Here is a 15,000-nt window from a genome sequence, read left to right as displayed (position 1 = left end):
TGTCTCAGGGAACTGGTGACAGATTTTTTCGCAAAATAAACAAAACTTTGCCCAGTGCGTCCGGGCCCTTTCCATGATTGCCTCATAAAGAAAGAAATCTGTCAATCATTAGAAAACCGTTACGAGTATGCGACATGCGAGGTTGCTTTTTGCCCGTGGTGATTTGCCCGTGATGAATTATGAAATCATTTTTCGGTAATGCTTATGAGCTGTTAGCTTTGCTTTGCGGCAGTACAGAGTTAAAACAATCTATTTCTGTTCCTTCTGAATCTGTTGTTACCCTTTCTGAGTATCATCTCGAGAACGTGACCAGCTATGTTTGCGGAATGGATAACATTTGCGATGTCAGCAACCACTTGACATGCGAAATAAAATAGCTGATCATGATTGGAGGATTTCGATCCTCAGCATAATGCCTTGTTGACAGGGATGTTGATAGGCAGAATCACATGATTGAGAAGAACCATTTCATTGTCACTCCTGCGCGATCAAATTTCGGCGAAGTTAGTTGCCGTAGACCAGAGTTAGTGGACATTACGTGTTTTGTCGCCATGTGGCTTGTTGTTGTATCGAGTTTCTTGCTGGGAACGCTCAAACCGCTCACTTATGCACACGCCGTTCGCGGTAGACCCACACTAAAAGATGTCTTTGAGCGAATGTTTTGGCCCGGGTCGGTCCGCGAACTGAGAGAAAGCTATATTGAGAACAAATGTGCACTAAATGAGCAAATATATGAGAATCATGATATGAACTACACTGATATGAACTGCTTTGAAACCAAATACCAAACAAGAAAAGGCCAGAACTGTGAAAGCCTCCAAGAGAAGAAAGTTGGTGAGCACAAAGTCAGTACTGATGCCATCGAGTCGCAGAAAGATAGTATGTTGAGCCGGATGCATTTAGTTAAAATTCTGAAAAAGAAGGTGCATTTTCTATCCATTTGTATTATTATGGCTGTTTGTTTTCTGCTATTACTGAATTTCTGTGTATTTCGAGCTGTAATGCTATTTCATATTCAACTATTTGTATCGTTTGGAATCATCCTCACTAATGTTGTCAGCATTTTGTACCATGCTTGGTGCAGCGTTTTATGTTTGGATGAACCTATTTTGAATGCATTCAATGACTGTGACCTATTTGAGAAAGGCGCATAGCTATCTGTTGTTGGCGATGTTGATAATGAAGAATCAATAAATGAATTGCAACTTCGATCTCGTTATGCTAAGTTTGTTTATTGTAAATGTTTAAAAAGGCGTCGCCATGTTGTTCAAAAAGATGGAGAACCAAGCAGAATTTCAGCGAAACAGCTAACGCGAGCCTTACAGGAGAACATATTTGAGAATGCCGCACAGCCATCTGTTGTTGTGGATATTGATAATAAAGAATCAGTAAATGACTTGCAACTTCGATCTCGTTATGCTAAGTTTGTTTATTGTAAATGTGTAGGAGGGCGTCAACAAAGGGACCGAGAACCAAGCAGAATTCCAGTGAAACAGCTATCACGAGCCTTGCATAAGAGCAGATCTTTCAGGAAATTAGTTCGAAAATATATTAAAAAGAACGTACCGAAATCTTCTGCCATGCATTTATTTACGAAATTGAGTGTACTTAATCGTAAGTTAGACTATTTGTATGTGAGACTAAGGTCTGCTACTAAGAAGAGGAGTACACAAAGGACGTGGTGGACAGCAAATCGAAGGAAAAAACCTAAAACTCGCCGTGGAAGAGTGAAACTTAGATGTAACTATACTTCAGTAAGATCTGTTTATAAGAACGTTAACCATAGGATGAATCATACAGAGTTAAAGCTGTCAAATGATATAGAGAAAAACCCTGGGCCCATTGATCATACCAAAACTATTCAAGCGCCTTATAGTCAAGGCAATGTGGAATTGTTCGGCCAGAATGCAGGCACTCAGTGTGTAGCAATGTCTCTTACTTCACTTATCTATAATTACAGGAATAATATTATCTCATCAGTGGACTTGATTAACATCATGAACATTGGTAATGAATTGTATTCTGGGTTATCTAGACTATCCAGACAAACTTTCCTGTTGTTAACTAAGTTACCAAATGTGCTCAATGTGTTTAATACAGATTATCAGCTTCAATACAGTTCAAGCTATAGTGGTTCTATAAATGGTAGATCCATTATACATGGTTTGAGTTTCTGTATGCCTTTGGTTGATGCTTTGCTAACATTAGTAACGCAAAACTACCAATCATTTCTTTTAACAATTGAATGTAGTACTGTTTCTATGTACTGTACTCCAGGTGGTAAATTTAAAATATTTGATTCACATGCTAGGGATGCATTTGGTATGCCCCATTCTCAAGGAACATGTGTATTATTAGAAGCACAAAGTATACAGGATGTCACAAGTTATTTGCAAACCCTGTATGAAAATTCAAATGCATTGTTTGAGCTGATAGGTGTTCACATAGCAAGACTAGAAAAGGACGGCAATCACTTAGTTGATGAGAACAGTGAAATCTCTCAATCAGAACTTGCTGATGATGGTGGAGAAATGGCGCATATTTCAACAAGAAGCAATGAGTCTTTTATACGACCGTGTTGTGCTTTATCATTTTATAGCATTTGTTTTTCAGTGGTTAAGGCATGCACTTACTGGAATTAACAAACTCTAGAAGCAATTATTGACCATGGAAATGAGTTTTACAAGGAACAATTTTCATGTCCTGATGAAAATCTTTGTTTACGCAAATTTCCAAACAAACTTCAAATATATGATGCAACTATTGATGTTGTCTTTACAGCACAAAAAGAAGGCATATTTAGTTGTGCATCCAGCAGTAGCAAACTCTTCCAGAACTTTATTTTGGATAACACAAGAGGCAATACTGGATTTATAATATGGTTTTCAAATTACTGTGCAAGTTGCATATTTCAGCACAATTTTAAGACTAAAAGCATCAAATACTACTTAATAATATTCCATAGTGATGGAACTTTAGATGAATTTCAAACTGTCAATGACAGCAACTTCCTTCTTCAAGCCCTTGCTAATACTGTTACAAAAATCAATACAACTAATAATTTAGAGGTAGCATACATTATCAGATTTCTAAACTGTTACAGTAATTTGTCAAGCACTTTAAGACAAAAGGTATTAAGGAAACACAAAACCAATAGACAGAAAAATTCACTTGCTGAAAAACGAAGAGAAAGTTATGCAAACATGGAACCTAGTGCCAAACGAAAATACTTGGTTAGCAAAGCAGATTGGTACAAGTCATTAGATCCTACAGAGAAAGAAAAACTCTTGTCTGACAGAGCAGAGAGGTACAAATCACTAGATCCTGCAAAAAAAGAACAACTCTTGTCTGACAGAGCAGAGCGGTATAAATCTCTAGATCCTGCAGAAAAAGAAAAACTCGCGTCTGACAAGGCAGAGAGGTACAAATCACTAGATCCTGCGGAAAAAGAAAAGCTCTTGTCTGACAGAGCAGAGTGGTACAAATCACTAAATCCTGCAAAAAAAGAACAACTCTTGTCTGACAGGGCAGAGTGGTACAAATCTCTAGATCCTGCAGAAAAAGAAAAACTCTTGTCGGACAGAGCAGAGTGGTACAAATCGCTAGAGCCCGCAGAAAAAGAAAAGCTCTTGTCTGACAGGGCAGTATGGTACAAGTCACTAGATCCTGCAGAAAAAGATCTGATAAATAAACAAAAAAAGCGGAACTATGATGCAATGGAACCACTCATTAAGGCACAATACTTGAACAAAAAAAGCAAGAATATTGCAGCATGAATCCTATAAAAAAGCAAAAAATAATAAAGTGTATAAGTGGTGCAGCAAAAATTTCTAAAAAAAAGGCAAACGATGTTCAGCATAAATTGGATCACTACATATCAGTATTTCAGAATAAGATCAGAGAGGGGCCATATAACATATGTTCAGTTTGTCATCGAATACTATATAGAAAAACAGTTATGTTACTTAAAGAAAATAAATACAGCGTACACCGTCTTTTCACTGAGATAAAGTCATTTGATGACAAACAATACATCTGTAGAACATGCCATGCAAAAGTTTCAAAAGGGCAAGTACCATGTCAAGCTGTAAGTAATAAACTGGAAGTTGATAGAATACCACCAGAACTCTCAGTACTAGAAAAACTTGAACAAATATTAATAGCACAGAGGATAGTTTTTGAAAAGATAGTGTTAATGCCTAAAGGCCAACAGAGGAAAATTAAAGGAGCAATATGCAATATACCAGTTGAATGTGATCAAACATGTACTACATTGCCACGTCCTCCTGAAAGGTCAGGTATAATCATGTTGAAACTAAAGAGAAAATGGAGTTTAGAGGACATGTTTATTTTCAAGCTGTGCGACCTCAACTAATATTAAATGCTCTGATGTGGCTCAAAATGAATAATCCGTTGTATGATAATATATGTATAGACATTGACAAAGTAGATAGGCATCTTAAAACATTGCAACAAAATGATGTTAATTTAGACGATTCAACTTTGAATAATGACAACCACTCTACTCAATCTGGTATAAGTGATGACACTTCTTCAAACAATGAAAATGGTGAAAATGTCAACACACCGGCAGATGAAGAAAATGACGATCCTTTAAATGAATATCGAGCACCAACAAGTGAAACTTGCTTGCAGTCTGTAATACCAGATTATCCTGTAACTGTTGAGCAAAATGATAATGTATCATCTCAAGGAGACGAAGTCTATGCTATTGCACCTGGTGAAACTAAACATCCAGTTTCCTTCATGGCAGACAAGCAATGTGAAGAACTAGCATTTCCTATTTTGTTTCCAAAAGGAAAGTATGGGTACTCTGTCAACCGAGAAATAAAGTTGTCGCCAGTTAAGTACTTCAATGCAAGACTTTTACATCACAGTGGTAGATTTGCTACCAATCCTGAATATCTCTTCTTTGCTCAGTTCATCATAGAACAGAAGAAAGTATCAGATAGCATCAATATTGCTCTGAAAAAAATGCATGGCCAGCCTCTTACTGCTTCTCAAATAAGATCAAATAATATGCAAAATTTACAAAATCTTATTTGTCAAGATCAGGCTTATTTATTTTTGAGACAAATTCCAGGAACACCACCTTATTGGCAAAAATTTATGTATGAAGTAGTAGCTATGGTAAAACAGCTTGGAATACCAACATGGTTTATGACATTATCCTGTGCTGACCTTAGGTGGCCTGAACTTTTTCAGATTATTGCAAGAACACAAGGCAAAAATCTAACAAATGAACAAGTTGATGCTTTATCTTATGATGAAAGATGCTCAATGCTGAATGTAAATCCTGTTGTTGTTGCTAAGCACTTTCAATATAGAGTTGAAACATTCTTCACTGAAATTCTTCTAACTAGTGCAAACCCAGTTGGTAAAATAGTATACTATGCACTCCGCATTGAGTTTCAGATGAGAGGCTCTCCTCACTTACATGCCTTAATATGGACATCAGATTGCCCTGGACTAACACATGATACCAAGGAAGCTTATATCCATTTCATAGATGAACATGTGCAGGCATGCCTTCCTGATCAGAGTCAAGACCCTGAGTTACATGAGCTTGTAAAAACCTACCAAAAGCTCAGTCATTCAAAGACGTGTAGAAAATACAAAAACATTAAATGTAGGTTTAATTTTGGGCACTTTTTTACAAACAAGACTATTGTGGCTGAACCTCTTTCTGATGATTTAGATCCAAAAAAAAAGACGAGTACCATAGACAGACAAAACGAAATCCTTAGACTAGTTAAAGAAAAAATAAATGAAGTGTTAAATCCCAGTAAGGCAAACTATAATCCTACATTAACAGAAGCTGATATTTTCAAATCTGTGAACATAACTGAAGAGCAATATTATTGGGCTTTATCCATTTCACCTGACTCAGACTATGAGCTGCACCTTAAAAGACCAACAAACAGCTGTTTTATTAATAATTATTTTATTGCTGGTATTAAGGGTTTTAGAGCGAATGTTGACTTGCAACCTGTATTTAACCACTACAAGTGCATAACTTACGTGTGCTCATAATTTACCAAGGATGAGACTGAATGCTCACAGGCAATTATGAATGCTGCAAAGGAAGCTAGGAAAGAAAACTTGAGTGTCAGGGATAGCTTAAAAAGAATTGGTGCTGCTTTCCTCTCTACCAGAGAAGTCAGTTCACAAGAATGTGTTTACAGATGCATGCCTGAACTGTGGTTACGAAAAATATTCCCTGCAACGGTTTTTGTAAGCACTGACCTACCAGAAAAAAAGGGTACGCATTGCAAAATCACCAGAAGAACTTGATGAACTGGATAATGAAAGTACTGATATCTTTAAATCAAATATTATTGATCGATACACTTTAAGACCACAGTGTATTCCTTCTGTAGATAGGCTATGTCTGGCAGAGTTTGCTGCATACTATTATAAAGAATACAAAAAGGACTGCCAAGAAACAGCTGATGCTCAACCTGAGGTTTTAACTGACTATGTCATTGAATTACATCACAATTGTGATCCTGATACATCACCTCCAGACAAAATAAGATTAATGAACACGCATGAAGTTATGAAGTGTAGAAAAGTAAAAGCTGTTATAAGATATCACAAGCCAAACAAAGCAAAAGAACCTGAACTGTATTTTCATCATCTCCTGATGCTTTACTACCCATGGAGAGATGAAACAAGTCTTTTAGGAAGTGATCAGACATATGCTTCTAAATTCTACGAGCATGAAGTACAAGCTGTAGTGGAACGAAACAGAGAGAATTTTGAGCCTGATGCTGATGCTGTTACAGAAGCACTTGATTTTCTTCGAAATAACCAGGGCAATATCATCCACTCCAGCTATGATTCTATGAATGACCAGGAAAATGCAGATTTACAATCTGAAGAGCAAGATCATTCAGTACCAAACGAGTCATTTAATGAACAATTACCTACACATTTTGTTTCATCATCAGAAACTGAGAATCATTCAAACCTTGGAATGATAACATACAACCAGCCAACAGAAATTAGTGATGATAAGCTACGGGAGTGTGTTAGATCATTGAACAAAAAACAGCGCTATGCTTATGATATAATTCTCACCTGGTGTAGAAGTAAAATGAAAAACATGAATAGTCGAAAACCTGAAGAAGTAAAACCAATATATTTATTTATAACTGGTGGAGCAAGCAGGTGCTGGTAAAAGTCACTTGATCCAAACAATCTACCACACTGTCACAAAGACCTTTAGACATCCTCCAATGAACCCTGAATTACCTACAGTTCTTTTAATGGCACCTACTGGAGTTGCTGCTATTAACATAGATGGGACAACAATAAACACTGCCTTGGCAATTCCCAAAGAAATAGGTGATAATTTATCTCCAATGTCTGACCAAAAGAAAACACAGATGAGAATGTTACTAGCTGACCTCAAGTTGATCATAATAGATGAAATCTCTATGTTGCTAACAATAGTTTGCTTCATATCCACCAAAGACTAAAAGAAATTGTTGGCACATCAAATGTTCACCTGTTTGCAGGCATTAGCATTCTTGCTATCGGTGACATGTATCAACTACCACCAATACGCAGGAAACCTGTTTTTGCAAATTACAAAAATGATGTGTTTAACTTGTGCCACCCATGGCACCTGTTCACAATGATAGAGCTTGTTGATATCATGAGGCAGAAGGATGACCAGCCATTTGCTGAACTTCTAAATAGGTTCCGTACAGCAACTCAAACTGAAGAAGATATCAAATGCATCCAATCTAGATCTATAAATCCATCAGATGTTAATTACCCATCAGATGCTCTTCACATCTGGGCTGAAAATAATCCGGTCAATCGACACAATGAAATAAAATTGCACCAAATACCTGCACGGTTGTTTAACCTTAAAGCCACAGATCAATACCCTCCTAATGTATCACAGCAAGATATTAACAGAATTTTAGCTAGACCCAGGTCTGAAACTGGTGGACTTGATGCTAATATCTGTATAAAGGAATCTGCTAGAGTTATGTTAACCAACAACATTGATATACCAGATAGACTTATAAATGGTCAACTAGGAACTATTGTTAAAATTGAAGTAAATCAAAATAACAAAAAACCCACCATTATCTATGTAAAATTTGATGATGCCAAAGCTGGCAACAATTTAATTCAAAAGAGTACTAGCAGTTTTGTGCGACAAAACAGAGTTGTACCCATAGTACCTGTCCTAGCAAAAATTAAAATACATCCAAATAAACCTTCTTCTCCAGAAATACAGAGAATGCAATTCCCTTTAACATTGGCTTACGCTGTTAGCATTCACAAAGTACAGGGATTGTCACTTAACAGTCTCGTCATTAGTTTTGAGTTGGTCAAACAGAGATCATTCAATTATGGTCAGGTATATGTTGCACTGAGCCGAGCGACCTCTTTAAATGGTATTCACATTCTAGGAAAAATTAACAGCAAACATGTGAAAGCAGATCCTCGGGTACAAAAAGAATATGAAAGACTGCGAGAAATCTCAAAAACCATGGGAACTAGTGAAAAATCTAAGGATAATTCAATGCTCACTATATGTCTATTAAACATACGATCACTCAAAAAACATAGTGTAGATATCAAGTATGATGCAAACATAAAGAACAGTGATCTAATTGCACTGACAGAAACACAACTTGTACCTCATAGCAATGATACTAACATAAAATCTCATCTACTACCATTTACTCTCTACAGGCAAGATCATCCTACTGATAGATTTTTAAGTTTGGCACTGTGTACCAGAAGATCAATAGAAACTAAGGAACATGAATACTTTCCACAAGTAAATGCAATGAAATTTGTAATAATTTTGAATACATCTACAACTATGCGTCCCAATTTAACAGTTCTTTTTCTTTACCGAAAGAACAACTCAAATATAATACAGTATGTAAGTCATCTGCGAAATATCCTTGGCACTTATCCAATTGACATCATTCTTGGTGATTTCAATATCAACTACTTAAATGATGATAGCATAAGACAGCTAAAATCTTTGATGACCTCTCTAGGTTATTCACAGTTTGTACAAAGTCCAACTTTTGTCTAATCAGGAAACATACTTGACCAAATTTACCTAAAAACAACAAAATTTGACATCATAGAGAATACTGTAATTAGTGTCTACTACTCTGACCATGATGCTGTTAAAATATCCATATTGTATTTATTTAAACTGTCATGCAAAGCATATAATATTTATTTATAGCAATAACTGTAAATATAAAATTTTCATAAATGTACAAATGTGTCTTGGCAGGAACCATGATGCTGTTAAAATATCCATATGCTAGCTATAACTAAAATGATATTATGAAACTTTCATGCAAGGATCTTTTACAATGAAAATGAAAGAACTCTTCCAGAGATTTTGAAAAAAGGTGTCGCAAAGACCTGGCAAAGAGATCACAAGTCCAACTAGAACAAAACTGGAAATTCATAAAATCCTAATCTACCACAGTGTCCTCAAAAGCAGACAAATTGGTGCACCACCTTGACAAGTTTCATCTCAAATATTATAAACTTTTATCTATAATATTATTATTGTTATTATATGACATCATTTGACTTGAAGCAAAGCAGATTAAATCTAAGGCTCTGCAACCAGTGGAGAGAAAACCATGTTTAATACACAATAATGTAATTGTTTTGGAACAAGCAGAGATTTTGATAATCATCTATCATCAATTTGAAATTACCAAGAAAATTTTTTTTCTAGAAGTTGGTAAATTCTATCAATTCCTTTGTCAAAAAGGATCATGTTCATGTGCCACAAGAACTTCCAAACTTGCCCAAGAACCTGAGGAGACAATCTTTCTTTCTAAGCTAGAAGTTCCCATAACCAGAATGGGAGACTTCAGAGGTCTGTTGACAAGCATTTTACAAGGCACCACCATATGGTGCCTCACCCCCTGCCAGTGCCCTGCACCACGAGACGGTAAGTTTACGTATTACTTTGTATCTTTCATCTTACTCAGATATTCCCAGGCAGGACTCTCAATAACTATAAACGACAGACATGCTTCTCATATGACGTACCAGTTCAGACCGCCATTAAAGGAGAACTGAAGGCCAAAAGCCAACATTTTTTTTTTTTGGAAATCAGCCTAACATAAGTAAAGTTAAGTTTGTGGAGTTACTTCTTCTCGTTTCCTGTTTTTTTGCGACAAAATTACGTTCGAAGTTGGGCTTTTCCCACTTTTTTGGCCTTTTCAGGGCGGGCTCAAAAACTAAGTCAGGCGCCTGCTGTGAGGTACATGTATGATATGGGGAACAGAGATTTCGTAATCAACAGAAACACTTGGTAAACACAAGTGCTGCTGTGGATATTTTCGTTGTTGCTTTGCTGTTTTTTTGTGGACTCAATATTCACAACAAACATCATTTTAAACACTGCTTCTCACATGTCTTCCCAATATCATACATCATAAGCTGCAAAAATGACCGCTGACTCCTCCACTCTGAGCCGCAATGCTGACAGCCTAAAATTGGAATAAAAACTTTTTTTTAGGTGGAAGAGCGACGGATATGCCAGGAAAAAGGTTGAAAACTTTATTGTGTATGGTCTAAAGTTTAAACAAAAAATCTTTCTTTTTTTGCCTTCAGTTCCCCTTTAAAAAAATAATATAATAAAATAAAATAAAAGTAATAATAATAATAATAATAATAATAATAATAAATATTGTTATTATTATTATTATTATTATTATTATTATTATTATTATTGTATTAAAGATAAAACAACAACAATGATATTCAATGTAAGGAGAAATGTAGACTCGGAAAAATATCCCATCTGGGACTCGGATATTTTTCCGAGTCTACATTTCTCCTTACATTGAATATCATTATTATTATTATTATTATTATTATTATTATTATTGTAAAAACAATAAAAGCAATATTTCAAAAGGCCACCTTATTTACAATAACGAATACTTATTGATAAAAATAAAATCTGGAACCTTGTTATTAAATATCTTTTACTCTTTTAGGTTGTTAGGATGAAAATTCCATCAACGACATGTAGTTATCAGAGGATCATAGGTAAGACTCTTACTAAAGGAATTCTGATTTCTTTTTTCTTGGTTTGCACGTAACATGCTGAAAAATACATCTTTCAAAAGTCCCCCAGTTGTTGATATGAAAATATCTTTTCGCTCTTTTCATGGTCCCATTGCTTGCATATTTTGTCTGTTATGTAAATTCCTTTAAAACCAAAAACACTTGGGACGAACCCACATTCATCTTCCGTAAAAGTTAAAAGTCCTAAACGTTTGCTCATTTCCTTTTTTTGCAGAAATACAATGTACATCCAACAAGAGAACAATTCTTAGGCTGTTAAGTAAAAACTCAAGTGAAGTTATGATCCCCGCAGTTATGAAAACAATTCTAGCAATTGCGTAGAAAAGCCTGAAAAATTCAGGACTTCAACAGGGTCTCAACCAATGACCTTGCAATACCAGTGTGACGCTCTAACCAACTGAGCCATGAAACCACTGTCTTTGGAAGCTGGTCATTTGTGGATTCAAGTGTTCCCACGATGAATGAAGCAATGAGCGAAATGATACATGAGCATTACTGATCATGTAAATGCTCGGCATCTATGGTCAGAAACACAGATGGGCTCCTGCTATGATCTAGGATTCCAAAAGATTTATATCAAGAGACTGCAAAAGTATCTTACAAACACCTTAAATCAGAAGCAGTGAACCGTTACACTGACAGTACTTTGATAAACTCTGACAGTAGAATGGAAGACCCAAGCAACAGCACAGAACATTGATCTTCGATCACGCCAAGAGGAAGCCTACGAGCAACAAACAAACTTTTGCCCGCCAAAACCACGGAGATTGCCATATAACAGAATAAAGTCCAAACTCCAAATGTGTTAAAAGGATTTATTCCATATTACACCCACGTAAGACTTAACTCTTCGACAACATTCAAGCTTGAACGGTTTACAATACACTTCTGCTCAAGACGATTCCACACAATCCTGCTTCAGACCAGAGTTAGTAGAGGGGAACTCTGTTCAGACTCTGTCCCAATTATTAACTTTACCGCGGTCCTATTACAGTTGTTGGATATCACAAACTTGTCACGTAACAATTCCTTTCACGGTTTCTAAATGGAAGGGAAAATGTGGCTAGTATAATGCTTCAAATAACACACAAATGGTTCTCTGAAAACCGACTTACAGAACACGCTTGAACCTCTTCATATACGGTAAAACTTTGAAGTCCGCCAAATAACAAAACAACATGGCAGGCAAACTCGAACCGCGCGAAATTGGATACTAAGCACACAAGCTAAACCGCTGATCAAACTTGAAATTATTTACAAAAATAATTTTATGATAATAGCGACACCGCGGCAAAATGAGTGCGCATGCTCCGCTTCGAACGCATTTCATTCATTTGATTCGAGCTTTTGAGCTCTTTGTTGTTGAGTTTATTCGGCGCTGAAGGAAAAGTTCTTTTGGACCTTTTGATGATCGAGATCTCACGCTCAACATGGACTCGACAGAAATACTAAACAGTAGTTCCGAGTTGTTTCCAACAAGAAAGTCAAAAGAGGTAAGCTTATTTTAGGCATCAAATATTTATTTGTTTATGTCGTTTCCATGTAAGTTATCTTCGCCAAACCATGTTTGCTCATGTTTCGGTCACACCGTTGAAGACCCAAAAGTTGTAAATTTTAAACTGACAACATTTTTCGTTTAACGTTTTTCGCTTAAGGGCAATTCCTCTAAAAACGCTGAGGGTTTTGACACAACAGAAGTTTTAACCTCCCGTCTGACATGTGATACGAGCCATGGATTTTTCTGTGACCTGGTTGGACATTACTTAACAACGAAACACCGAAACAGCGAAACGAAGCACCAAAACACCATCTGTGACTCCACCATACATTGAATACTAACCGACAAAGGTTGGATTTGAGATTAAACATCGTTGTAGGGCTAATTAGGCCTAAAAAGTTATTGCTCCTAACCTCAGTCTTAGTCTGAATCCTAATCTTAATCCCAATGAATTAGGAGCAATAATATTTTAGGGCTATTTAGGCTTGCAACGATATTTAATCTCAAATCCAACCTTTGCCGGTTAGTATTCAATGTATTGTGGGGTCATACACGGTGTTTTAGTGTTTTGCAATTTGTTTCGGTGTTTCGCTGTTTCATGGTTTAGACCTGGATGTCCACAGCAAGAGCAATGGTTTGTCTGGTAGATGGTGATGCTCTCTCTTTTCCAGCTCTGTGTTGCTTTGCAGGACACACTAGGTTGTGGTATGATTATTCATTAAATTTAATTGATCTCTAGATTTCTGTTGATTTCATTGCCCCAGTCATCTGACCTGAAGAAATCTTGTGGAAAGTGATGATATCTGGCTGGCTGTCATTTTGACTGTTATTACTTTCAAGATGTGAGCAACTGTTTTTATCTGCATTGTTAGGCAAAACCTCATATTATGGGAATCAGTTTAGTTGTATAATTTTTTTTTTTAGAAAGGGATCTTTATAAATATGGCACAGATTTCCATGTTTTTTCAAGTATCTTAGGTGACATCTGTGAATGAAAATGAGCAAGTGTTAATAATATTATTCTTTTACTTTGACCAGTTTCCTGTTGTTTCTTAAACATATCATTTATTCTGCTTCCAGTGCTGAAGTCTAAACCTCTTCCTGCTGTGTGTGCTGATCTGGTTAAACCATGCATGGCAAGCAGATTTTGATGAGGAGTTCTGCGTTGAATATTTTATTGGTTTTGTTTTGAAAAAAAGCCAGGGTTGTTATTCATCTCTCATTTTTTTCTGCATGAGATCCTGCATGATGACAACAGAATTACTGTAAATTAAACATCACAGATCTGAGCATGCCAGTGATAAATACAAGATGGTTTCCAAACAGCTCTTCAAAATTGTCTAGAAAAGGGACAATAATTATTTACTTGCCACACCTTCTAGGTCAATGTTTGACCAAGCAAATATAATTTGTTTTTTTTTATTCAAGTAAACTGCCTTACTTTCATTAATACAAGTGTATGTTATTCTAGTGTTTCTCTTGCTGAGCATGGGTTTGGATATCAACTTCTGAGAATACTCCTACTTGTAATAGTGTCAATAATGAATATACGGTACTTACAACAATAAAATTAGAGAGATATTTGAGTTACTGTATATTGTGTTTTGTGGTAACACATACCATAGTAGTTGTTGTGGTTGTTGTTGTTGAAAATGAATCAGATAGAGTCATTGTGGGTCCAAATAGAGCCATTGTGGGTCTATCATTGGATAGTGAAACTGGATCAGTTGTGCATAATAAAATATTAGAGTATGAAGCAGAATGCCTCTAGTCTTGGTGGATGTATGATTACATTCCTCTCTCAATATCTTTACACACAGTGCAAAATTTAGGCTGGATTTTTGCTGGTGCAATGCATGCAAAAGTGAGATGAGTATTTTCCAAACACATGCAGGTGAATGTTTTCTATGTTTCATTATCATGATTCTCATGTCTCCCCACCCCCATCCCAGCAAGGCTCTACAAGGTGATCGACAAAGCTGGAGGAAAAAAAATACAGTTACCAGCCATCTGCAGGAAAAATGCTGAAAAAATATTTTCAACGATGGACCACTACCAAACTACAAGCAAAAGGGAAACATCAAGTAGCATTGGAGTGAAATTAATACTTAGCTGCAAAACTTTTTTGCGATCCTCTCTTAAAATTAAGACTTATTTTCTTTATTTCATTGCCTCGCTCTTGTCAAGGTACCTAGTTTTGTAAAATATGATAATGGAGGGCAGGGAAGTGACTTATTCACGTTGCCGTACGAGTGGGATGCGGGCATGAAAAGAACTTAAGCTTATTTCTCACTTTCCGAATGATTCCAATGAAACAAACAGACGATTTCCTCGTTCGACAGAAGCAACATAAGCCATCTTCGCAGAAG

General features: G+C 36.2%; 2 protein-coding genes across 9 annotated transcripts in view; one reads left to right on the top strand and one right to left on the bottom strand.

Annotated features, from left to right (window-relative positions):
* Positions 1–15,000, bottom strand: part of LOC138008198 (chitin synthase chs-2-like) — a 47,583-nt gene that overhangs the window by 9,114 nt on the left and 23,469 nt on the right. Inside the window, exons 9-10 of one of the 8 annotated variants that reach the window (XM_068855449.1) lie at positions 4,589–4,681; positions 1–4,315 (exon numbers count right to left, since the gene is read on the bottom strand). The exon at positions 1–4,315 is cut by the window's left edge and continues 2,966 nt beyond it. The exons of 4 other annotated variants lie outside the window; for them this stretch is intronic. In XM_068855449.1, the coding sequence (XP_068711550.1) occupies positions 4,615–4,681 (67 nt within the window). In that variant the 3' untranslated portion in view covers positions 1–4,315; positions 4,589–4,614. Of the gene's footprint in view, positions 4,316–4,588; positions 4,682–9,004; positions 9,125–15,000 lie in introns of those variants that run through there. 3 more of the 8 variants (XM_068855450.1, XM_068855448.1, XM_068855447.1) reach the window with 3 other exon arrangements.
* LOC138008203 (ATP-dependent DNA helicase PIF1-like) lies at positions 7,516–9,114 on the top strand. Its single transcript, XM_068855456.1, has one exon. The coding sequence runs from the start codon at positions 7,571–7,573 to the stop codon at positions 9,095–9,097; it is 1,527 nt and encodes a 508-aa protein (XP_068711557.1). The 5' UTR covers positions 7,516–7,570; the 3' UTR covers positions 9,098–9,114.

Source organism: Montipora foliosa, chromosome 6 (assembly GCF_036669935.1).
Source record: "Montipora foliosa isolate CH-2021 chromosome 6, ASM3666993v2, whole genome shotgun sequence".
NCBI classification, from domain to species: domain Eukaryota; kingdom Metazoa; phylum Cnidaria; class Anthozoa; order Scleractinia; family Acroporidae; genus Montipora; species Montipora foliosa.
This window is presented reverse-complemented; position numbering and strand designations above follow the sequence as displayed.

What these genes read in the sequence shown, in the direction of transcription:
- LOC138008203 (XM_068855456.1), top strand. Translation starts at nt 7,571, where the DNA reads ATGTATCAACTACCACCAATACGCAGGAAACCTGTTTTTGCAAATTAC.